The 26995-nt window shown below is 38.0% G+C and overlaps 1 protein-coding gene across 3 annotated transcripts in view; it reads right to left on the bottom strand.

Moving 5' to 3' along the window:
- Positions 1 to 249: 249 nt before the first annotated feature.
- USP6NL (USP6 N-terminal like) overlaps positions 250 to 26995 on the bottom strand; it is a 112180-nt gene continuing 85434 nt past the window's right edge. For all 3 annotated transcript variants that reach the window (XM_066318819.1, XM_066318820.1, XM_066318818.1), the window contains 8 exons: positions 26207 to 26316; positions 23904 to 23952; positions 22109 to 22229; positions 18852 to 18946; positions 17203 to 17268; positions 17016 to 17115; positions 14732 to 14884; positions 250 to 3824 (listed from right to left, as the gene is read on the bottom strand). In XM_066318819.1, the coding sequence (XP_066174916.1) occupies positions 2383 to 3824; positions 14732 to 14884; positions 17016 to 17115; positions 17203 to 17268; positions 18852 to 18946; positions 22109 to 22229; positions 23904 to 23952; positions 26207 to 26316 (2136 nt within the window). In that variant the 3' untranslated portion in view covers positions 250 to 2382. The remainder of the gene's footprint in view (positions 3825 to 14731; positions 14885 to 17015; positions 17116 to 17202; positions 17269 to 18851; positions 18947 to 22108; positions 22230 to 23903; positions 23953 to 26206; positions 26317 to 26995) is intronic.

Here is a 26995-nt window from a genome sequence, read left to right as displayed (position 1 = left end):
CAAATGATGGGCTAAGGTTTAGCAGTGCAATAAACCATAATCAATAATCTTGCCACTTCTGCAATAATGAAAAAGCACTATATAGATTGTATCTACATTGCTTAGTCTAAAAATAAACGTGTACAAATTAAACAGGATACATCATATATATACACATGATTCATTTATGAAAAGCAATTATCTGTGCTGAGAATAGTAGAAGTCCAGTTTGGAGCTAATAAAATAATTAAGAAGAAAGACAAAACAACGTAAGCTTAATTAATATTATTTTAACATGTTAAAAATACAGTCACATCAAAATAGGGTACACAGTTATAAAACTGTTGCAGATGAAATAAGAAAATAGTGTGTATATATTTTATATATAAAAATCTACAGTATTTACTAATGCTGATACATATCTTGGAGCCTCATGTTGTTTGCACAAATAAATTGTACAGCTTTGTTATGAATTACAGAACCATCATTAAACATTGAGATTATTACATTTAGCCACAATATTATATACATACATTTCTAAGCTGCTGTAAGCAATCAGAACTAAAGTAAGCCCAAGTCATATTTATCTTCACAATTTTAGTCTAGGATTTCAGTGTAGTGCTTGGCTACAGTTACTTCGCTGCAGTTTGCAATTTTTAAAATATAAAATTGCCCAGTTATTAAAAATTACATCAGACACATTATATACACAAAAAAAAGTTTTGAAACATACTAAGTAAATGTTACTTCCATTTGTAAAAATTGTTTTACTTCTGTACCTTAAAACTTACAGAGCCAACCTGCAGCAAAAATAGGCACTAAAGCTCATTCTTTAAAGGAAAAAAAATAATATCCATTTCTATGTTTTCAGTTAACAAACCTTACAAAACAAAAGGGAACAAGACAACCTTGCAAACTGGTGTTGATACCAATGTTCAGAACTTCAGTATTAGAGAAATCTCTCTGTTCAGCACTCCAAGGACCTCTCCTGGCGAGACCCTCCTCTGCCTCAGCTCTCGGCGAGAGGCCAGCGCGTCCTGCAGCTCACAGGACTCCATCCTACATTTGCCACTTCACCTGCTTTTAATTCCACCCCCAATTCACAGTCAAGGAAAGGAAAACATGAAGTAGAAAAGGCTGCAAACACTAATTAGAAATACTTACATCAGCAGGAGTTTAAGATTCCTGTTAACAACAGTCAGGGTCATTTTAGTGTAAAGCACGGCGCACTGCAAGCCCGACAGCACAGCAGCACACGCCCCACCACAGACAGGAACCTGCCAGCAGTTTGGGGGGAAAAAGGGAAAAACACAAAGGAATCTACTCCACAAAGCTTAAGAGAAAGGACACTGCATACTCACACAGCTCAGGGAATTTCAAGCCTGGAGCAAAGCTCAAACTCCTTCGTGCACTTCACAGAGGTGTCAACGAGCTGTGCAATTCTCTGATACCTGTGAGATTTGGCCCTGCAACCAGTTTTAGTCTGACAGCACAGCACGGCAAAAAGTGAAGGGTGCAGCACCATTTCTGTATCTGGCATTAGTCTCACTATGCTCCAGTCTTTTGCATATAGAAGGACATTCTGAAGGTAGATCTGGGTGAGAAGGTACAAATTCTCCACTTTCAATGCACCTAAAAAACCCCTAAACACTGCCCTGAATTTAAGCACCATTTCTTAGCCAGATCAGAGAGACATTTTTGGCTTTCTGCTTTTGCCTGCCTGCTCCTTCCTGCTGAGGAAAATGACAAACAGTAGTCAAAGGAGAGGAAATTAATTCTCACTTATGATTAAATTAATAATTCCAAAGCATCTCTCCTGCCCAGAACAGATACTGGGATGCTGAGGCAGCTGTATAAAAATGACAGAAATTCCCATTCAAAATGAATGGCTTCTCAAATAAATTACAAAGAAAAATTAATATGAACTAAAGTACTTCACGAGCTTTGCCCAAAGTTAAATGCATTTAAATTTAAACTCTTTAGCTCTTTTCCATATGAGTTTATGTACTGTGAGTGCACACTCACACAGGCACACACACACACATCTGTACAGTGCATTAACAACGTCAGTTAAAATAAAACTTTTCAGTGTGTTACAGGTTTTAGGCAGAAGGATTGTAACACAAGTTACTTAAAATGTAAGGAGCAATAACAGCATGAACCACATGGTGTAAATGAGCTTATTGCTATGTCTATGTGCATTAGATCACTTCCAGTAGCTTCCATGCAAGTCCAAGAACTCCACCAGCTTTCAACCAAAGTCTAGAATATCTCTGAAATAGTGTCATTATTTTTGAACTCACATGAACCACCCACATTTCAGAGAACTGAGGTGGATACTACTAACACAGCACTGTTCAACTGGTTTTGGTTCTTGCCATTTTACTAAGCACAGCCAGATTCTCAGAGAAGCACAGACTCATGCATAGGCAATCCATCAGTTCTGTTCCGATAGTGTTGGGCTTGAGCTGACGGGCCTGGATATTGGTACTGTGGGGAGCCGTTCTCTTCAAAGGCTGGGGAAGTCCTGTATCTCACTGGACTATCCACAGAAACGGCAGGGAGGCTGCGGTCTTGTAAAGGTGTTGACTGAAAATGCTGGTATTTCTGGAAATGATCCAAGTGGCCTTTGTTAAGGTCTTGGCCCCAGGGCTGCCGGTAGGGTTCATGTCTATAGGTGTAGGCGGCATCCGGCCACTTTCTCTCCTCTGGTAAACAATCTGCTGGAGGGATTATGAACTTGACACCCGGGGAGGACCTCGAGTTGCTGGTGTAAGCATCAACAGGAGCGACTTGTATTTGAGCAGGGGCTGGTGGAAGAGGACTTTGGTGACTGACAGGGTAGGAATTAATTTGCAGTTTATTTGGGGAATGATCTACTGACATGAAAGGAGCATGTGTCCTTCCAGAGGGGCTGGGCCGATTCCCGTGGTAATGCAGAAGTGCAGAAGCTGTATTGCCTATACTGGAAACATGCTTTGGAGAACTCCCATAGTAAGTAGGGGGATTACTATAACCTGGCAGTGGCTGTTTTACATTCAGTCCATGAGATGGACCATCAGACTGAGATGCATATTTTGGAGATGTGGGTTGGGAAACGAAGGTGTAATTATTGGGTATTTTTAATGGAGCTGGTACTTTTTCCATCTGCTTTCTTGGACTATTAGAAAATGCTACATGCCCGGGACTTTGTGGATGAGCTTTCTCAAGCATCTCTTCAACAATATTTTCGTTCTCAGTTTCATCCTCTGAAACATTATCATACTGAGATGCATTAGACCCTCGCTTACTTTCATCAGCATCCAAAACCCTCACCCTCTGCTTTACATTCAAAGGCTGCATTTCTCCAGGACTTGGTGGCGGGCCCAAAACAGAATGGTTTACTGGCCTCCCTTTCACTTCTGCAGTGAGTTTCATTGTCTTTTCCATTATTTTGATATCAGACGGTTTATTCCACTTAGGTACAAATTCCCTTCTTGTATTGGAAGTAGCATTAGAATTTTGATTAGCAGCTGCATTATTGTATAGACTTGAGTTATCTTGCTCTGTTGGCTGAGGCTTTTTTCTGGTATCTACCTCATTCTTAGGCAAACTGTTTTGTGTCTCTATTGGTCGAATCTTTTGCTGTTTCAAGGAAGGTTTGTTTTCCACAGAATTAATTCTTTTTCGGTCATTTGATGAACTTTCTGGTTCTTCTTCCATGGATGGTCTTCTCTCTGTCCTTCTTGCTGCTTGTGTACCAGTACTGTTCTGTCCATTAAGCATTGGAGTAGAGTTAAGCACAGAGGGCGAAGGTCCTGACGGAATCTGCCCCAATGGCTTCTTTGGAAATTCATCTTCTTTACCTAAAACAAGAACAGGAAAAACATAAATTCACCTTTGTGCAGAAGCCTTCTTTGATCTGTTCATCATGCAAGCACAAATAGCTAAATATTAACTGGGCCTCTCTCTGGGTCACCATTCTGCTGAGCATCTCAAAGGTTCTTCTGCACACTGACACTGAGCACAGATTTTCTTTAGCCTCTCATCCCGACCAGTTAGTCTTTCCTACAGCTGACGCAATCTCACCAAGCTTTTTGCTCTATCATGACACTGCTGGGAAAAAAAAAACAAAACATTTTCCTGGACAACATGTTGGTTACAGTAACTAGTCTCTATGGAACCTTCCTCACACTGTTATATTAAGCAAACTACTTTGTCTGCTTTAAAAATCCTTCCCAGTATCATTCTCCCAATCGATGGTTTTCCATTTATTCATCCTTTAACGTTCACCTCTAGCAAGCCACACCATCAGCTCCTCTCTCACATGCACGAAGTACCCAGATGACATCTCTGAACTGTCTCTCACTTCTGTTTTTGGGTGGAGCTACTCATTAACGTCTACACAATTAGGACCTGGTTTCCCAAAATCCTTTTCTACCTGGAAATTTCATCCTTAGTATTAAAAACCTCCAGTAAAAGGCTCTATACACAGAATCTTTTTTTCAGTTCAGCTTCTATCTATACAGAACAACTGAAGCAGCTGACACCAATACTGGCTACGTCATGGCTTCAGTTGAGTGTTCCATGGATGGGTTTTGCAGGACACAAGGGCATCATTTACAGAACAAGGACATGAATGGAAAGTTCTCCCAGACTGGAGCTCAACACACTGCAACAGCCAGTGGTAAATGTTAATAGTGTGGGGACCCAGTGCAACCCACACTGACATACAGAGACAATAAAGAAGTGTTTCATGGCTAGATGCTGCTCATAGAACAATTCACATCAAATTTTCTACTGCAATCCTTCTCCTTAGCAGTCACTGCTCTTCATAATCACAGCTAAAGTATTTTATCATATCTACTTGCATATAATTTATTTGTGTAATCCATTACTTTCTCATTATAAGAAGAAAAGGTCATGCACTTCTCATTAAATGTATTCATCTGGATTTAATTCATTTGATGTTCAGCATCAATAAAAAAAAAAAAAAAAAAAAAAAAAAACCCCAACAACAACAAAACACCACAAAAGCTTTAAAGTCAGCATTACCAAATAAGTTCTATTCACTGTGTATCTATTTATAAACAGAAGCTTTGTTGTAAGGAGGAAAAAAGAAATGGCTACCCTTGCCGAAATGCTATGCAAAATAAATAATATAAAATGGCTGCTGGTAAAATAATTTTGTCTAATCCCTGCTTCTTCCTAAGGCAAGGACTGCAGAATCTCCTCTCATCAGAGATCAGTGAGTTAGCACCTCACTTTCTAGCTATTTGTAATTTCAATTCTTTTTGTCTATAAGGGTTCACAGGAGTGAATACACACAAATGTCTCTCCCTGACAAGCACTGTAGTTACAAGTGAGCTATGTTCATTTATACAGGCACGAGCAGGAGCTCAATCTTTGATGAGTGGTTCATGATACAGATACACGGAGGAAAGCCAGCAGCCAAGGTCACTGTTATTTGTTATAACACAGTAACAAATTACCAGCATGGATCAGTTGCTATATAAACTAAAGGAAAACTCTGGGCTTGAGCCAGCCAGGCCATTGCAGAAGGACAGCGAGAAGAGCACAATGGTGCTGTCAAACAAGACAACAAAATAAATGCACTTAATAGTAACAGCTGAGATTTGCCAAACAATTAAACTAGTGTTTTCTTGATTTTTCTTCCTAAGGGCCAAAGGTCATATACAAACCTATACTTTGCTTAAGAAATAACTTCAGAAACCTCGCTTCACATACAGCACACACAGTGGGGCTGGGCCTCAGCACTAGGCTCCAGTGAGTGGCTCCTGGAATTACAGGTCTGATGTTTGGTCTCTTTCCATATGGGCCCTTGCTATCTCCAAATAAAATCAGGAACAGGGCTCTCAGACCTGCACCCCCCAGCAAGGGAGTGCTCCAACACTGAAAAAACAGATGAGGGGATGAAGGAAGAAGCTGCATGGATGCTATAAAAGAGGCAATTTAAGAGCTCTGCAATACACAGACTGCTGCACCACTGCTGCACTAGCCTCTCCAAAATTTTCCTTTAGTCTTTATGAATATGAATTCACTTTCTGAACTTGCTCCTGTTTGGCAAGAGGCACTGGTGTAACTTAATTCCATCTGCATCCTCAAACACACCATTAGGCAAAGCTGAAGATCCTGTCTCCTAAATAAAAGCCAATGTTGCACATAATAATTATTCCTGATACTTAAACCATTGATTGCAGTGTTTTCACTCTTACTAATCTTGAATGTGAAAAGTCTGAATGAGCATGAAGTCTGCATTAAGAAACTTCGGTACGATCAAAATAGATACCAAAAACGTGTGATCTAAATCATACAGAACTAATCTTTATGGGCTGCTAATCCATTTATAGCCTCCAGGAGATCCAAAATAGCTATGGAATAGCACAAGAAAAGGCTCTGCAACATCACCAAACTATTTCATTTCTGTCTTTCTTGGAAGACATGTTTTAGAAAAGGTGTTTACTTTCTTCCACATCTAAAATTAAAATATTCTAGTCATAGATATAAAAACCTGAAGACCAGTTCCTCTGGTAGCTGCAATGCTTCCTCCACTTGCCCAGCATCATCAAAGGCATGAACTGATTTATTTTCTCCCAGCTTTTACTTTAAAAAATGCCTACAGAGCAATAGGAGATTCTTTATATGTACTTGGTTGCACAATAAAGGTGGATTTTCTGTGAGGTTTTGGGTTTTAATTTCACACTCTTAAGGCTTCCTAATTACTATTAAGCTCTAATAAACCCAAGTGAGAATACTGCAGACATTTTTACTGAATTTTATCGAGGTTTCTTTGTGTCACCCTTCCAGCTCATTTCAGAGTAGAGGAACACCCTACAACCAAGCACACGTGGGCTGCATGGTCTAGGTGATGTATCCCGTAACATGAATCACAGCTGCAAAATGACTATCAGAGAAATGCCTGTAGTGAAATTGTTAGAACTTAACATTAATTCACATCCTGAGTAACAAGGAAAGTGTTGCTAGACAGCAGTTCATTTAGAAGAAAATTTTAACAGCATGATACCGTGTTTATGGGCTGGTAACACCAGAGCTTAATGCTGTCAGGGAAAACAAAATACAGAACAGTGAGAACAAGTGGAAGAAGGTTCAGCAGGGTAAAGAAAAAGTACAGGTTGAACCTCAGCCCCAGGACTTCCACAAAACTTGGTTGAACTTGACCTTGGATGCAAACAAGTGGCACTGGTTGCTCAGTCACCCAGGTCTGCCTGTGAAACTAAGCAAGGCCACATTGCTGGAGGTGCCAACTCAGGAATCAAGGCCATCCCCCAAACAGGCCTCGCTCTGGTTCAAAGGTGCTCCAGCACAGATCATCTCCAGCCATCAAAAGCACTGGGACAAAAGCAATTGTGTAAGGATCTATGATGTCGCAGCAAAAAGACATCTTGCAAACCAATCACCCTCTAAAGGAAATTTTCTGAAACTGCAAAATAGCTACTTAATTCTAACTGAAGTGTACAGATCATACATAAATACTGATACAGCACACATACACAGTTACCATTTCCAGTGAAACAAGAACTTAAAACAACCCCAAATAAATAAAACCACCTGAAGTTCCAAAAAAGTTAACAAAATAAACAAGCAGAGGATAACCAAATTACCACCATGCACATGACTACAATGGGACTACAAAGGGCATGCCAACTGTGTTTGGGAATGCTTTAAGCAGTCCACTATCAGCAGTAACAGCAAGAAACCAATGATGCTGCATGAAAGCATACTAGCAAAGAAAGAAGAAAGGTAATAAAAGCAAAAAGCTGAGGAAAAGAAACCATAATGCCAAAGCAAACAAAAGACACCAAGTCACAACAAACATCTCTACCCAAAGAGGTACACAAACAGCTCGCCAGACAAGCATGCAAAAGCATCAATTCCTTCAAGCCTTGTTTCTTTTATCTATCATTTTTCCACTCCAAATCTGCCTAAAGCCACATGCACAGCTCTCAACCATCTCCTTTAGTACTTCAACTACACTCACTGTTCAAACTCCTCAAATGTGAGCACAAAGAAATTTTATTTGGATGTTTTAAAGGAAACTCAATTGAGTATCTGTTTGTGTTGATGATCCAAGATCCAAGTTAGTTCACTATCTGGACTTCTCTATCTGACCGAGAAACAGAGAAATTGTCGAATTTTACAAGAAGTACATTTGGGACAAGTGCTTTTCTATACAATCTGTGATGTTTACATACAAGAATTGAAAGCATTTTTAAAACTACAAGTTAAGAAAAAGCTGTCTAGTTCAGCTGTGACTGTTTTGACCTGTACAATCATCAAAATGTCCCTTTGTCCTCAGAAGCAATCTGGGCAATGAGATTTTTCCCAAGTTACCAGTAACCCTGTGAGATATGGGTATCTCTACTTTCATCCTTCTCTCCTTCCTTCAACAGAGTACATTTGTAGACAGTTTAGTTACTGGCTTTTCCAAAAAACAAGCACTATAATAGCTTGTATCAGAGTTTACGGAGCAAGAACTATAGATTTTCTATTTTTCCTTTAAAAGAAAGGTAGTGATTTAGCTGGCTTCTATGCAGTATAGCATAAAATAAGCAAACAACAAAGCAAATAGGGTGAAAAATGGGTGAGGAAGGAGAGAATGGAAGTAGAGGAAGACAATTTAAGCAAAACAAGAACAATCAGGGGCTCGTTTGTTGTTGGCAAACATATTCCCTGACATAAAAAGGAGCAAAGCAAATATGAGCAGGTCTGACTGCTCCCCAAAAGGTAAGAAATACAAGCCATATTAAAGAAAGTTTGCCTCTTGTCTTCCTCCTGCTCAAACAAGCCTTGGCCACCACCCAGTGGAAGTCGATCTCCACTACAAGACTTTTACAGATAATTGCTTCAGGAGGCACTAACAGCCTCGTGCATCGAGTAGCAGACATATAATTGGAGTAAAGTGCTTTAAGTGCTCTCTCCAGTGAATAACAGTCTAGTCCTTAATTTCAGCACCAGAATACATGCACTTTGACTCTTCTAACACAATTTTCAAGGATAGTAATGGTCATAAAAACAACTCTTAAAATGACATCTTGAAATTTTGTGTTTATTTTCAATCAGTGACATCCCATCTTCTTCAGTTTACAAGTCCAAGAGAATTTTAAAGAAATTTAAGTGCCTGCACTAGGAGCTCAAGCTGCTGAGTGAAAGTCAACCTCTGCTACTCCTTCCTTTATATGCCATCACTGGCACAGGAGTTGCTAAACGAAATACAGCTGGACAACCTGAAGGGAGAACTAAAAGCACCATTTGCCTCTCTTGCAGTTGTGTCACTTTTATAGTACTGACAGCAAGGAAAACTGATTTTATAAACATCTGCATTCAGATAAAGAACACAAATCTTTAGAGATTTGGTTATTAGCCAGAAGATACAGGTGACCAGCTGCACATCTGTAAGGTGCCCTTGCAAAAAAGGGATTTCTAAAATTACCCACTGCTTTACATTCCTAATTCCACATTTCTTCCAAAAAATATACTTCCTTGAAAAGTCAGTTTTAAACAGCAATATGAACAATGACCAACAAACCTATCTATATCATGTGTTTAAAGATCATGCAAGTTCTAAACCGTAAAGATTTTTAAATGATGCAAAGCCAAAGTCTAAAACTTCTAAGGATCTATACTAACAATATCAGTTAGTATAACTCCACATATTATTTTAGTTCATAGTATTGTAAAGCAGTTGCATCACACAAGAAACAAGGCAGAAAAAATAGTTTAGTTGATTAAAGCATGAAGTGCATTGTCTGAAATAGCTACTTGTGTATTCTTGAAGTACAAGAGAAAAATCCAAAATTCCCCTGAAACAAAACACAACCAAAAGAAAGACACCATCAAAAACAGGAAAGCCAAGCTGATTTACATATTTCTACTGTTTTGGCTGTCAAAAGGCTCATTAACAAGAGAGAACAGACATTATTTAACAGATTACTGAGGTAGTATACATTTCTGCACTATCACTGATGACTGTGAAAAATAGATCATTGAATAAAAGATACTGATAATAAATTTAAAACCATATAACTTCAAAGATAAATATCAGACAAACATTTCAAAACTTGTGGCAAATGCAAGATTCAAACTTTGCTAGTTTTCCCTGAATACAGAAAAGATCAGGGAAACTAAAAGAGCTGCAGTTTAAAGTTAATCACAAGGACACAGGCAGATTCCAAATTTGCCAATATTGCTTTAAAATTAAGGCGCAAGACCTTTATCTTTGATTTTAGGCCTTCAGCTGCTGCAAAGTCTATTAAACTTCCAGTCATAAAAATCCAGCCCAGGACCCTCCTGCCAACTCTTTTCAGGACCCTTATATTAAAACACAGGTGAGAAACTGTCTCACAGACATGAGGGGCTTCATGCCTTGAAGGCGGGCCCAGCTGTCTTGTTTACAAAACACTGGATTAATAAACTATTTTCAGCAACATATTTTTAATATGGAACTTTCACTGGTAAGCACTTCTGTTTATTAGAGTCAGACACTATAAAAATCTATCCATATATAAATACTGTTTATTAAGCATTGCATTATTCATGTAGTTCTACAGCAAAAAAATCATAGCAAAGCTAGAAATTCTATCCATATCTTGTAAGCATGTATAGACTTTAGCTGCTGTACTAAGTATCAGACAAGGAAATAATTTGCATCAAGGAATTCTGGAATCAATGGTGGATACCAAGAAAATTCTTCTCATTATGGTCTTAACATCACCCTTGAATTAAGGAAGAGACTGTTGAATTTACATTGGCTCTGGCTCCAGAAGAACATGTAAAGTCACACAGATTTAGATTAGAGTGCTCTTCAAGAACGAGCCATGGTGCAGACATCCTTTATCACATTCCAGGCAACCCAGAAAATACCAAATGTCTTTTCCTCTTTTTGAGGCAGTGTCAGAGAGGTACCTTCAAGGACAGTTTCTGTGTACAGCTGTCACAGCGTCCCTTCTCCAAGGTCTCAAAAACCTCAGCTCCCCAGTAAGAGGAGTGCTTATCAAACAGCCCCATGTCTCCAGAGCCACAGAAAGAGAGGGATGCCCATCCTGGGTTGTAAGAACAGCACTGGAATTACAAACCACTCGCTGGAAGTTGTAGTTGCTAAGTATGGGCGACCCTACAGTGGTCAGCACTCAACTAGAAATCAGCACAGAAAGGAAGAAAAATGCTCATGCAAAACAACCCTGGTACTGGCAAAAACAGTGCACTGGCATCCAAAATTAGCAGGATCTCCTTAACACCCATGTCTTCTGGCTGGACATTTTATCAGTGAGAAAATGTTAAACAAGTCCCTCCCTTCTCCGCTCTGAAGGGAACAAGGAGCTCCTTAATTCAGTGAGAGAAGCCATGGAGGAAGTGAGCCAGAGAAAGCTACATCAGGCATAAATAGACATCCACTTTAAAGTAACACAAAAGTTATTACCTCTTTTAATATCCTACTGCAGCTTACCCTACTAGGGCAGGAAAATCTATACAGCCTAACAAAGGATGCCAGATGGAAAATTCCACTGAGCTTAATTAGCTCACTGCTATTCCTGGATGACTGATACTGATGCAACTGCAAAATGAAGATTTTTTTTCTTTTCTTTTTCCTAACACACATTTTTACTTTAGTTCTTAAAGGTGTAATTTTTGCTCAGTGAAAAAAAAAAAAAAAAAAAAAGTGCAAGATAGGAAGCAGTGCTTTGATTTCAGCTGAGAAAATGAAAATAAACATTATTTTCTCGGGCTACGGTGAATACTTTAAATGAGCAGGCTGGTCTTTTTTGTGCCTGTACCCCATATAATAGTTTCATATGTTTTACATGAAATTAGAAGAAAAACAGTGACATTCAAGGTAGTAAAGAGAGCAGAGCTAGACATCTGCATGGGGGTTGCATGGCCAGGTTTTGGCTACCTGTGGGTCCCACCCTGGGGAAAGGAAAGAGTGTGAGAGGAGTCCTCACCTTGGGAGAAAGAAGCAGCAGAAACTAAGTATGATGAACTGACCACAACCTTAATTCCCTGCCCCCTGTGCTGCTGGGAAGGAAGAGGTAGAAAAAAAATGGGAGTGAAGTTGAACCCACAAAGAAGGGAAGAGTGGGGCAAGGTTTTTATTAAGGTTCATTTCTCCCTGTCCTACTCCAATTTAATTGATAATAAATTCAGGTAATTTCCTCAAGTCTGCCCATGATGGCAATTTGCTGGGTGATCTCTCCCTGTCATTATCTTGATCCAGAAGTTTTGCTTTTGTTTTCTCTCCTCTGCCCAGCTGAGGAGGGCACCTGGTACCCTATCAGGATGAACCTGCCACAACACATGAGCAAAGCTGAATATCTATAGAGAATGTTCAGAACCTGAACAAGAATACTGCTTGAAGACAGTGATTAATAAAACCAAAATTAGGAGAGAGTAGAAAATTTTAAAAAATAAACCCAAAGGCTTATGAAATTCATACAAAGAACAAATGAGGCATCCTCACAAACAAATCAGCTAGATTCCCAAGGATAAGGATGAAGACATTTTATTTTTAAGTATTAGGATGAAGGCATTTGATTTTTAGCCTGTGAAAGGTTAAATAATGTTCCCTTCTGCCCCTAGCAAAAACATATAGAAAGGCTTGCCTAGGTTAATCTGAAATCAAAAAGAAAAAAGCTCAATTCCAGCACCAAAATACACTTCATTTTTGCTTTGCTCTTCCTGTTTTAAAATTAAATTAAACCTTCTCATTCACGTTCAGGGGGAAAAAAAAAACCCACAGAAGACATTTTCTTCCTGATTTTTCTTTAGCTACCAAAACTAAGAACCAGTGTGGCCCAAAACACTTAGCATGCTGTAAGCTCACTGCATCAGAAGTTACACTTAAGTGTGCATGGTGTGAAACCAAACAACTGCATCCCACTGCCAATGTGTCTCAGGAAGAAAACACAGTCACCATTCCTTGCAGTTAGTATCCACAAGCAGACTGAGTCTCACATTTTCTGTCACAAGGGGAGTGCCCTTTTTGGTCACCTAAATCCTCCTTGAATTTTCTATGAAAACCCAGAGTAGTCTCAAACAAGCTTTCACCTATGTTCTACCAAAACAAAGGGCCTTAAAACAAATAAATTAGGAACAGGCTTTCTACCTTCTGCATCAAGAAAATTTCCAGTAAATTTTATATTTTCTACAGAAAATCTCAATATGACTCACATGGCTGTGGTTTTCCAGGCTGGAAGACGCACTATCTTCATGAAGTAGCAAACTACAAAAATCTTTCCCAATTTTTCCCCTACCACCGTTCCAAGTGGAACTTTTCACTGAGGAAATTTACTTTACCACATCCATTAAAAAATCTATGAAGTTGTTTGGATAATCCCCTCACTGTTCCAATATATGCATGGAGAACTCTGTATTTAGGACTGAACAGACAGGATTCCCGTGATCTATGTCCTTGTAACATGGTGGTGTGGAGCTGATGCTAAAGGACACAGCTGCTCGTATTTGTCACCCACTGCACAAGACACCTGAACTGAGGCAGCACCTGGCTGAATGTAGGGACAAAGAGCAACTTCTTCTGGAGAGAAAGTCAAGACTGAAACTCAGCTTGGGGAAAAAGGATAGAGAGATGGTAGAATGGGAATGCTGTGGTGAGACAGGGGAAGCAACAGATGAAAAGGCAAGGGCAGAAAAGTAGACCTAGACCTATTGTGAGTGGAAGACATTCTGCTGGACAGATTGTCCAGAAATTCAGGAACAGGGTAAAATAAAGGAATAGGGAGCAAGAGAAATGGGAACTCTGACAAAGAACCAAAAGAATGAACACATATACAGAACATCTTTGTACTCCATAGGAAGAGATCTGAAGAACCAGGTAAAACAGGTATTTACTTGTGATGAGGAGTCCTGACACAGCCCAATACTGCACACAATAAATAATGTCAACCAAAAAAGAAAAATTAAGTTCATTCAGAAAGAACAAATAATCACAACAATGCTACACAGGCCATCTTTATTCTGACACTTCTTAATTTCTGAAAGCTAACCATAGCAACTTTATTAAGTTACTTCATGGTAAATTCTGACATGCTTGTAATTTTTTAAAAAACATTTTCTCACGTACTTTTCTACAATTAGTAAGGATATAGTAAAAAGACACTGAGTAATCACAAGAAAAATCTTAATTAAAGACTATGGAGACAGGGATAGAACAGAGAATAGAATCTTAAGAGATTCTAATACATTTCATAAGTAAGGCCACATGAAACAACTCTCTCTTATCTACAACCAAAAAGCACAAAGGCTAAAAAGAAATAATGAAAACTATTCCATTAAACACACAGCAAGTCTATCATTTGCAAAAAATTAAAAATCTGGATTTGACAAACAGAAAAAGCTATTTGACCTGAAGTTTGGTCCACATCAAATCAATCTACAAAACAGTCTGGATTCTCAGACACTTTGAAACCTTGATATTTGATCCTCTCTCTGAAAGGTTTTGTAAATTCAAGTTAATAAATTACCAGAACACGGTATTTTTCTTAGTGTTTTGCCATTACCTTAAAAACAGTAAACAAAAGACCAAAAGATGAGGAAATTCATGAAAGGAAAAATGGTGACTTTACACTGTAAAATATTCTTGGGTAAAAATTCCCCAAATCCCTGCAGTGATGAAGAGAAAAGTATTTGCAGTTTTCAACAGCATTAATTAACATTTTTAAAATTACCAATGTGTGAATAACTCCAAATATCTAACTCTGCATATGTGCCAGTTTCTTACCAGCTACTGGTAAATCCAGCTTTGCTCGTTTCAATTCTGATATAGAATTTTGGAGCTGCTCTATTACAAAGTCATCTTCATAGAAGAAATCCTTGGCTAAAGTCTCCTGCAGAAATTCTACAAGCTCTTCCATTTGTAATTTCATCAGATGCTCTGTATAAGGAGAAAATATTACATTATATATTCAGATATTTTGATAACAAACACTCAAAAATGTACTTTAGTCATGAGGTGATTTTGTTTTCAAAGTAGAATGAAGAACACTTGTTAATTTGGCAGATAACAGATTTCTACAACCAGAGATCTAAAAATACATTAAAAATTCACTTGCAAGTCACCATGGAAATCCTTTCTACACATTATTCTTTACTTAGGATGGTGTTTCCCAAAAAGGGGCATCTTCAGAAAACTAACTACAAGTCACTCTCCTTCAGCCTTCTCATGCCCAACAGCTTCAGGTCTTTATTTGTCAGCCTGCATCCTCAATTAACAACCACTGCTGTGGATCTGTAAAACATACATCGTCTCTCTTATTAGAAACTCTGAAAAGGAAAAAAAACATTTCAAAAATTGCTATTTACAGTATCCTCATTCACGACTGAATTAACTCCCAACGAAATGATGATGGCAGTTCACACTTCAGAACCATTGCTTCAGGCTCTCTGAAAATTCAGGTCATATTTTGAAAGTCATTTTATAGTTCTAAGATTATTTTTCTTTCCCTTTTTACACAGCATGCAAGGCCATGTGGACTGCAAGGCTGTAACTGCATAGGTATGTCTCTTCTTTCACCATTTGTACATCACCAAAAGTTTCAGATGTATCATTTCAATATGGAAAGAATAAAAAAATGTTTTGGTGCTGTAATAAAAATGCTCTTGGCATGTATTCCACAAGGACACTGACTGAGTAGCTATACCATCCATGTTTTTGAGGGGAGACAAGAAACTGGAAAAACAAATCAGAATCTGTCTCCTGCCAGCCCTCTCATCTCCTCTGTTGCTGTGAGGTTCTCTCAGTGTTTGATCATGGAGGAAGTTGCTGTGGACTTGCCAAACAAGCAAATCAGACTTTTTCCTGAGGTCTTCCCATTAAAAGAGTGGCGAATAATAAAAAAACAAAATCAAGTAGATAGCTATTTGCAAAGAAAGAAGAGAAATCAAAACGTGAAGCCTAATGATTTGCCTCTAAACGTTTAGCTTTCTCAAGTATAATAACGTAGAAGGCAACCTTTTCCATTTTTCAAAGTTGTTTATGGCCAAACTAATGAAAGCATCCCAGTGAGACAGTGAGGCAGCATCACCGCAGCCCAGGAAGGATAAACTAGCAAGGAAATTGCAACACTGATCCTATGGGCCCCACACAGATCTCTGTTTTTACAGAGTCAAATGACTTCACTCAGGAAGACAAAGTCCCACAGGATGAATGTCTCAAAGGTGAGCTACAATGTATCATCCTTAGAAATGTTCAAATCCATTTAGAAGCAAACATCCACCCTCAAAAGCTTTTTGGGTCCTTGGAACTTAGGATGCCAAGTCACTTCAGGGAGTCGGCCACAGATGCTTTAGACAGTTCTGTTCAAAACCTCTAATTTTACTTCAAGTCAAGAGATGAAGGAGAAGATCACACAGGCAGACTAGAGAAATGCTGGATTTTAACTGCATTCTTGGACAAATGATGCTATAAAGTGACACAGACTGGTGATTCCTCATTGCTGAGGTATTTTGCTGGTAGATTTCCAGCATTTAGTGGCACAGTATTGACCCTTTGTGTGCTTTTTTGATTATTTTAAATCCTGTGGGGGCTAAGAAGCCATTTCCAGAACATGAAACTACCACACTATTCCCCATTGTTTAGTCAGTAATACAACTGATTTCAGGTCCAACTAACTTTCTTACTCTAACAAATACTTCTATTTGACAATCACACTGCACTGGGCCCAGCTGGGATGGAGTTAATTTTCCCCACAGCTACCCTCAAGTGCTGTGCACTGGTGTCTAGAAAAGTCCATCTTGTTTTCCCCTTTTCCCAGTCCTGCTGAGGAGGAGAGGGATAGAGCAGCGTGGTGGGCACCAGGATCCAGCCAAGATCAACCCACAGCACACACATTAATAAAGCAAAGATTTTTAACTTTTTGTGCATAAGGAATGAAAAATATCTGTCAGAAGCAGCATAAGGCACATGGGAAAGTAAGATTTTCACACATTAAGGTCAAACTACAGAAAATGAGAACAAAACTAGCTGAACCTCTGTTTAGGTTTCAAATGTTTGACAGATTTCTTACTTCTGTGCAGTTTCAGAATTGTGTAAGACATAGCAGTGAGAATCCGCTCTCCTTCAAGTATGTAGATATCCCATATCCTGAGGCTTAATGTAAAGGGAGTCTGCAATGACAGAATCAGGCAATGCTGTGAAAACAGTCTGCCCCAAGTCACAATTAAAAACAGCAACAGAAAGAAAAACATACTCACACGATCAAGAAAACACTGGAAAAACCACTTGGTTGTGTAAAAGCTGGTGGGCATATCCTGGGAGTCCTGCAAACAACACCAAAATTGAAAAATACTTCCAAAAATTCAAGTAATGCCTTGCACTGTCCATGAAAAAACATTTTCCCCTTGAGGCCAACGTACTCTATAGCCACCATAAACAATTAATTAAACTACACAGGACACTGTTACTTCGATCCAACAGATGGAATTTCTGGGTTTTATAGGTTTTCTTCATCAATTTCACCATCTGAAGAACATGTACTTGGGCGTGCTGAAGTATTAATACATCCTAGACTTTTATCATGTTCTGGGGACAGAGGTAGCAGAGGATAAAATCCTCTCTCAAGAAAATAAATCAATATTCTGGACCAACCCAAGTTCAGGAACTGGACCCATTAAATCTTTCACTTCTCTGTAGCAAGGTTGACAATTCACACCCAAAGCTGAAAGGACTTCCTTACAAAAATATATATCCACCAGAAATGACTGACCAACAACCAAATTCTTTGACCACTGGGCCTCTGACAGGATGCAGGCTGATAAGGAATTTTATTTCTTGATTAAGGAGCCTAATTTTCCCTAGGGCACAGATAATCCATGAGATATGACACCCATTCAAAGACTGCTAAAGCTTCTCTGCAGCTTCACAGAACTTCAAAATCCTTTGCACAGTTAGAGGAAATGCTGAAATAAAAGCTGGAAAGTTAAGAAATCCTGAATTTTAACTGTGGCATCCCATAATACTCTGTGCTTGCCACACGGCTTTTCAAGAAATCATGGACCAAATTCCAGGAGTTCATTATAGAAACACTGAATAAGCAATGGGCCAAATCCCTGCGGTTTATGCGCAGGCTTTACTTTTGTCTTTCAGGAGTTAACATTGGCTCATTTTAGTGACACACTCACAGTAAGAGATGAGGAAAAAGATGTTGCTACAAGTGAGCATCTCTTGCATCATCTTTTAAGAACTGAGGATGGACTCTGGCAGTACCAAGGTACTGTCAAAAGGAAATTCTTGATGCCTGCTGGAAGGGCCTTTTTCTCCCATTAGAAAAATATTTCACTTCTTAGGACAAATACAGCAAATATTTTTAAAAAAGAGGCATATTATTTTCTGATTTAGAGTATTAGAAGAGATAAAATCCTGCATGGAGTTTCATGAAAATAGAAGTATTTTAAAAGGATCATTAACCCCTCTAATAAAGGTTATTTTTTTAAACAGAGATTAAAACTAGTTGGTCCTAAAGTCATCTCTGTCCAGAAAATCACAAAACTAAACATACCAAAAAAAAAAAAAAAAAAAAAAAACCACAGATAAAATGTTCTAGCATCAGTTTGCTTATAGAACTTACACAAGGCCAGTTAGAAGAACCCCACATTGTCCTTAACTCAGAGGTCCAAAGTGAGACAGACACCCAAACTAATCATCTTAGGATCCAATTTTATCATAACTTTGTCAAGATGCACCATAACTTTGTCTATAATGAAAACAACAGCACCTCTGCCTCTTAAAACTTTGCATTCTTTTCCTGAGGTTTGAGTATTCTTGATCTAGTGGGTTCACCTGAACTGAAACAAGGTAGAAAGCTGTAAATTAGCATTGCTTGTATAGTGAAATAAATACTTACCATATGCTGCTTAAGTTTGGACAAAAATTTCTTCAGTATTTTGTCATGATGTTCCTGAAACCTCAATAGTTTTGGGAAACCAGGAATAAAAAAACCTAAGAAAAGAAGTTGACCATGTAATAGGTGTTTGTGCTAGCAGTGACATTTTAAAAAGCCATTAAGGCTCCAGGAACATTATCCTTCTATAAGACCACTGGATCCAAACAGATATTCATAATAGTATTTTGATGCCTCCATTCAGATATGCACATACTCCTGCCTAAACAGTTACAATCAATACATTCTCTTAGTGACTATTATTAGATCAGAATGACTCAATGACAGCAGATCCATCAGTCCTACATTAGTTAAACCAATATAAGATCATGTGACAATCACATTTATAATTATCCTTTAAATAAAACCAAAACAAAGAATCGCAACCATCACCCACTAAAATTGAAATAATAGACTAGAAAATTCACGATTGAAGGACAAACAGCATAGTTATCTATTAGAACTGTCTGCACTGAAGAAAAGACCATAAAAAAGACAAGAGGGATATTCTAGCAAGACAAATACCATGATTATAGCCTATAAGTAAAGACTGTGAGCTCACAAGACTGAAACAAAGGGCATTAAAAAATCTAATTGTTTTAGTGATTACACATGGAAAAGGAAAACTCTAAGACTCCCTTCCAGCTGAGGTATCAGCAGAATTAAAGTTAAAAAAAACCCTCCAATATACTTTAAGTAGTATGAAAACTGGAAGAAAAAGTACAGACTAATAGCAGCCATGCAACCTAAAAAAAAAATAAAATAACAAAACAAAAACCCAAACCAAACAAACAACAAATCAAAACAAACAAACAAACAAAGAAAACGCCCCCAGAAAACTGAAGGCCTAAACCAAAAGGTGAAGTCTTTCTAGTTACCAAATGTGCGATTCAGTGCACAGACACTTAGGACAGAAGATTCACTACCTCAGATTCACACAGGTTTATTATTTCATAGATACAAATGCAAATTCTACAAAACTTAAATGTCAGGCTGCATATTAGGAAATTTCAGTCACACAGGCAAGGCATTTGGTTTTTGTCTTACTGTAAACAGTGACTACATCAAAGCTAATTAGCCATCAACAATAACAATAAAGGTTCTTTTTCCATGGAAGGTTGCTCTTTCACATTTACATACATCAACTCATTATCTTGAATTTTTAAGACTATAGAAAGATCACTGGAAAGAGCTTCCAAAAAAGCAGATAATTTTCAAGGTCAAATGCCTGTATTTTATCATTTAGAAACTTCACATCATCTACACAACATGGAATAGAAGGGAAGCCAAATGCATCTCTTGATTTCAAGTAGTTTTGTACTAGAAATTAGTCTGGCTAATGGGGTGCACCCAAAAAGTGTTCCAGGTTGCTGTATCAGATGGAAAAGTGAAAAAAAAACCCATGAAAAACTTTGTGGGGAGGAGGAGCTTTTAACCATCTTAATCTCACCAGTATGACTCTAATTGAATTACTTAGCTCACCCCCATGATTTCCATAGGGAGACGCCCATTTCAGGGAACTATCTGATGGTCAGTGGCATCAAGTGCAACTCTAGAAGTTTTTCTTCATGGATATTGGCAATTTGGAATTGAAATTACTTAAGCTTTAACAAATTGACAAACAGTGATCTAAGCTTTCCCCAAAGATGAACATAGAAAGTGCAAATTAATTTGACATTGGTAAAGTCAGTTTTAAAGTTTCCTTGCCAGAATCTACAGTGATATTTACAGATGCACAGTGACATTTAAAACAGATACATTTGAGGAATCACAGGAAATCCAGGTTGGACAGGACTTCTGGAGATTATCTGGCCAACCTGGTGAAAGCAGAACCTTAGACTAGCTGGCAACATTTAATAAATGATAAATTTGAAACATGTGAGTTATAATTAAAGTTTTATCAACCCATCTATAAACGCAAACTTGCCTAACAGGCACTGTCAAGACAGTTTCAGTGTGTATAACAAAGCTGTGGCACAATGGTTCCTATGCCCTGTGGAGAAGCTCATCAAGCCTTGGGCTACTCAAAGTCCCCTCCTTCCCTCTCACATCACTTGACAGGTGTGTAGCAGGAATGAAGGAGGGAATGAGGAAGGTCTGCAACATCTCAGGCAATGCATCTGCCTGTGTTTATCCTCTTGTTTATCTTATTTGGTAAATAAGAAGCTGATTTTGACTTACTTCCCCCAAAATATCTAGAATTTTCTGTGAGCTTTGAGGGGCTCAATATTCTACATGGCTGCAGTTGTACAGGTTTGGATTATCATGAAATCTATAGATTTTATAAAGATGCTTTTATTCTGTGTTGTAATTGTGTAAAGCCCCAAGAAAATCTTTTGACATTTGATGGATTTGAAATTTCATTTATGACACTGACATCAGATCACACTTTTTTTACCTCCCCGAGTCCATAGCTTTGCGGAACTGTAAACAGTAAAGTAACAAACTATCTCTCTGTTTTGGGGATGGAGAACATCCAGGAACAATGAAAAGCTTGGGAAGAAAGATATCACAGAATGAGAAATTCTTCAGCAGGGAAAAGCTGCTAGAGCTTGTTGGTAATTTGCTAAAAAGCCCAAGTTCTGGATGGCATTTACTTTTGCAGGCTTCCAAGAACCACAGCTTTTTTGAATCACCAGAACTGTAACATCACGAAGGTTTTGGAATTCCTGGACTTGTTCCATACCAATAGCCATGGAATATGCATAGATCATACTAAATCTGGCATGGAAAGAGAGAACTACCAATAACAGAAGAGCAACAATACCATCAGAGCAGGAAATTCTGTGTGAGGTAGAGATAAAACTGAGAAGCCTGACGTTCATGCCTAGACACAAGTCCATTTTTTACTGTAGATTCCTTTTCTGCCAAACGATAGCACAGCTGCAATATTATTTAACACATTCTGTATTAAGTTTCCACTACTATTTTATTACTATATAGATGTCTACATAACCAGTTTTCAATTGGTTACATTCCCTGAGAGAATAAGAGGAAACCATCTGATTTTCATTAAGAACTATTTGAAAAGATATCACATATAAAAACCATTATTCTCTTATGGTTGAGAGCTCCAGTAACATCCAATACCTCCCCCAAGTATAAAGCTCCCATTATCTTTTATTTTTGACCAATCAGAACAGAATAGTTTCATTTTCAAATAATTTACAGCTTAAATAGGACAGGCTGAAACCTAAACACACTGACATGAAACTCCATACCGTGCATAGCGTGCTTTGGACCAGAGAGAAGTTTCACCAAGGCCCAGAAGGCATCTTCTTCATTCATGTACATCAGGAGCAAAGCTGTGATCTGGCTCATTCCCTGACAGTATCCAACTTCCTGAAAATCATACAGTGGAAATATTAAAATGCTTGCAAAAAAAACCTCATAGCCATGAGCTTTTAGCTTTTCCTTGATTTAGTGGAGGAAAGGTGATGTCTGTCCTGATGGCAAAGCTTCCCACCAAACACACTTCATTCTTAATCATTAAAAATACTGATTGATAGAAGGGATGATGCACAACCCTCCCACTGAAAAGTAACCTGGAAGTATTGATTGCTCATTAGAACTCACTACTGATGAACAAAATCCTTGGTCAGTACTAATATTTTCAAGTTACTGTATCAACTTTTTGTCCAATGGATGCATTTCTCATCTAGTTGTAATTTGGAGGGTTTTAAGGAGTGTGAGAGTATCTGGCTTTGTTCTGGTTTACCAGACTGTGCAAGTCAGGGCACCATCTGATAAACACAGGATTTTTCAAGAGTAACCTGTAACTATAAACTTGTTCAAGTTCAGCAGCCCAACAGCAAGCAATTGTAATAAACCCCTCCCCCAAAAAAATTATTGTTTCAAAACTGAACTTGAGTACTTCCTCTGCTATTAATTTTGAATTTTATAGCAGGAACCAGCTGTCACTATTATTCAGCTAGCAAAGATAACCCCATCAATAAAGTATTTGCAAGGACAAGTACTTAATTGTTGAGTAAGTTTTTTCAGATTTACAGGTTCTTAGCATAACTTTGTTCTAGAGATAAAACCAAAGCATAAGAACTGCTACAACTGAAGATGAAAAATACAACAAGAGAAGTGCAAAATAAAAACTTCACTACAATTGTCTCATCACTTTGATGATTGATTTTAAATATTATTTTTCATGCAACTTGAAAATACCAGTCCAGTGTTTTATAGGAGCAATAAAAGGTCAGACAGAAAGGTTACATTTCCTAAAACTTTGAAAAAATCTAAACAAACCAGTATTTAATTCAAGTAACTGCTTTAATTTCTGTTTCCTCTTCTAAAGTTAACATATTTTATATTGACTTCTAGGGAGTTGTTGAAGGATATAAAATGGAAGATGTACAGAAATGCTCAAAATAGGCCTAAGGAATGAGGGGACAGTGCATTAAAACCACAGTTAAATGTGGACATGAAGGCATTTCTTTTTCTTCTATTTTTAGCATACAGCCAAAAGACATTACAAAATACATAATCTTCTAACCCTTATGATACAGTCTGGAAACCTCACTCTAATAAATCCCCATTCAGGACTACAGCCAAGACCAGGGGCTTATCTAAAGATGACACAGCCTTTTAAACTAATTTCAAATGTTTAGAACCTTTCAGGTTATGAAATACACCTGTGGACTCCAACATGCATCTTTCCGCAGTATTTTCCTCCCCATGATTCAAATGAAAGCAAGGCAGATAATATAATGGGGGAAAATATCAGTCACATAACACTCCAGCACAATACAAATTTATTATTTTTATTAGTCACAATCCTTGGCTTCAGCCAAAATGGAAGCATGGTTCAGTCTAGCCAATAAAACTCATAATTCAGATGCTTTAACTTCAGCTCAAAAGATGTCAACAAACAATTTATTTCTATGTGCTTCCAAAGGTCTCTGAAATGTTTTTTTTTTTGGTTTTTTTAGGGCGACAGAGATGCAAGTTGTTATCTTACAGCACTTTCAGAGAAACCAGATTTAAGTGTGAAGGAACACAGCTTACCGTATTATATATGGAATATGCAGCTAAAACATGGAACAAAGATTGTTGCCTGGAGAAATAAGAGCAGAAAATGAAAAAAATATAGCATTATCTTTTGTAAAAACAGAAAAACACAGAAGTAGTGAAATAGATGTTGGAAACATGTTTTCCCAATTTAACTTGCCTAGCACTAAACAACAGGATAAACCACACTTCACAATGATAAGTGCTTCTGATTTCAAGCTTATTTTGTAGCTCCTATAATTAGAACCTCTATGATGGTTTATATGTTGAAATGTTTCAAAAAGTATCAATATACTTTAGAAGAGAGTGCTGGCACATCATCATTTTTACAGACAGGTAAAGTGAAACATTGCATGGGTGACATTTCAAACACCAATTTATTCTGAATGCCAAAATTTAAACTCTCCAAACCTGATTTCTGTGCTTGCAGAACACTAACAGCTGTTATTGATTCCAAAGAGAGACGTAGAAGCAAAGATGTGAAATACACAAAGCAGCCACAAAGGTGTCTTAATCTTGGCACCAAAATTAAAGTCTGCTCTAGTGACTGCTACTGTCAAACTGAAGGAAAACAATATTAACTGTGGCTCAGCATCCTGTGCTCAGCCCTCTGTTATCTCTGGGTACTTCAGAGCTAGAATGACACAGAGCTTTGTACAGGTCCCTTGCTTTCTGTAAAACAGTCTAATTTGTGAAGGAAGCCAGATAAAAAACCCCAAACAACACCAAACCAGGCAGCACAACTTTGCTCTTTCCAAGCTGTATATAAAAGTAACAGTGGAGAGCTCTCAAAATCAACTCTGAAACTCACAGCTCCTTTTTGTCACCTGCTCAGGAGAGAAGCTGGATACCTGAATGCCTACTTTCATCTACAAGTAAAACTGCTAAAATTTAACAGCAGAGTTTTGTGTATTGTCCTTTTGCTGCCCAGTGAAATTTTCTCCCTGTTACTAATCAATGAATGGAAGGAAATATTAGCAGGCTAAAAAAAAGAAAGCATAAGCCAGAAGGTGCTTATTTGCTTTTGGGAAGAGGATTTATACTTGGAGAATTTTATCAAAACTTTTTTTGTCAAAATTTTATTTTATCATTATGGCATTTTGGTTTACCCTCTTGAAGAACTGAAGTTTAGCTATTCTTCAGTAACCAAAGAAAAGTGAAACAAGGTGTTAGACATCAAGCTGGAGCCTCATTTTACAATGACAAACCAACATGTCCCCAGTGAACACAGGAACCTCCTGTACCCTCAGCTGACCATATGAATCTGAGGTAGAAGCTCAATCACATTCACAGTGCTATACACAGAGTAATGGTGATTTCAGTATTATTTACACTAGATGGAAGCACTGAAGACCTGTAACAGAATGAACCTTCAAAGACATACAGTCTACTTAAAAGTCAAACAATTGACTTAGCCAGGAGGCTTTATTTCATTGCTATGTGAAATGATTTCTGAATTTTTCATTGAGGCATTGCTGGAAATGCATAATATATGCATAGTAATTCCAAGATCTGTTCCAAGTGTGAAATTGCTTTAGGCAGCCAAAGGCTTTCCTGTGGACTCTGAGGGCATGGCTACAACAGCCACAGGGACTGGAGCTGGCTCTGCTTGTGTTAACCCTAAGTGATGAGGCAATGAGCTTCTGCTGACATCTGGAATGTGCGCACAGAATGAAGAGAGGCCCAAGCAGCACAGCCGCTGCCAGCCCTGCACAAATGGATCTGAACTGCACTGGCTGCATGGAACCATCTCAGCCGGGGAATCTCAGCTCTGGGCTCCTCCCTTACAGCCATCAGAGAAATTCCCTTGAATTAGGATTTTTCCACAAAATATCCAGGAAAATAATGTAAATAAATGTTTCTTTTATTATATCACATTAAAGTCCACAACTCTGAGAGCCACTTTTTGAGTACAGCAGACTACCATAAAATCTGCCTTGGCAAGAAAAGGAGATTAAAAACTGAACTAATATGAAGACAGAAGGGGAAAAATATCCTCTTCCTCTCAGCAGGGTGCTGATGCTGCAAGCAAGCAACAACTGATATTTGTATCCCCACCTGTTCCACTATTAAGCATTTTTAAAGATGACAGCTGCCTAATATTCCTCATCTAGTGGCAGCAAAAAATAACAAAAAATATTTCGAAGAAATCCAAAAGCATTATGGCCTAGAGTTGAAAATAATTAAACAATCACATACAAAACTACTGCTTTATTTAGTTCAGAATTAGACACTGGGAGAAGAAGAATACAAAATCCAGAGGAAGGCTGAAATCTGTGGGAAGATGAAAGTTTACTCACTTTACACCATATCTGTCCCGAAACATGATGTGGTCTCTGTACGTCCGGTTCACATCGAGGTCAATTTGCCGAATATCTGGCGAAGACCCTCGTGCTTGACTCTTCAATTTCTGAGAGTAGGGTAGAGAACACAAGTTTAAAATTGTGAACTCTGAAAAAGCAGAAACCTGCTTGACTGTATCTGCTTGAATTAATTGTCATCATGTTATTTAAAACAATACAGAATAGTAACTCACAAGATTACTAGTTTTAACTACTAAATAAACATATACATATACAAATTCTACACTAAGAAAGTAAGAAACAGCCACAGAGTAAAGATGTAGAAAGACCAATCCCCAATACACATTTTTTTTGACACATCATTCACTACCCATACTTAAGGCTGTTTCAGCATTTCAAATTTCTTTTTCCATTTCTCAGGCAGGTACAGCACTAGAGAAAGACAGAAAATTAATTTTGCTACTCAGTAAAAAGAACCTAAGATGCAAGTGCTCTAGACTAGGCTTTAAGCAAATGATTTAGTGTGGTTTTCATACTTTTTCTGTCTTTTTCTCTAGCAGAAGTAATAGCTACATAGCTGCCAGTTATTATCTAAATATAGATAATGGACATTTCTCTAGTAATTTCCTGTCTTTCTGTTCTAATCTAATTTAGCTGTAGAATATGTCTACTTTAGCACTTGCTTTAGTGTCTTATAATTAAATCCATTTTTGTAATTGAATACTTATGAAACCTGCACAGGTTTAGACTGACACCTTATTTTTTGCACTTAAAATAATTTTCTCT

The sequence above is a fragment of the Sylvia atricapilla genome, chromosome 5, assembly GCF_009819655.1.
Source record: "Sylvia atricapilla isolate bSylAtr1 chromosome 5, bSylAtr1.pri, whole genome shotgun sequence".
In the NCBI taxonomy this organism is placed as follows: domain Eukaryota; kingdom Metazoa; phylum Chordata; class Aves; order Passeriformes; family Sylviidae; genus Sylvia; species Sylvia atricapilla.
Note: the sequence above shows the minus strand (reverse complement) of the source record. Positions and strands in the feature narration are given on the sequence as shown.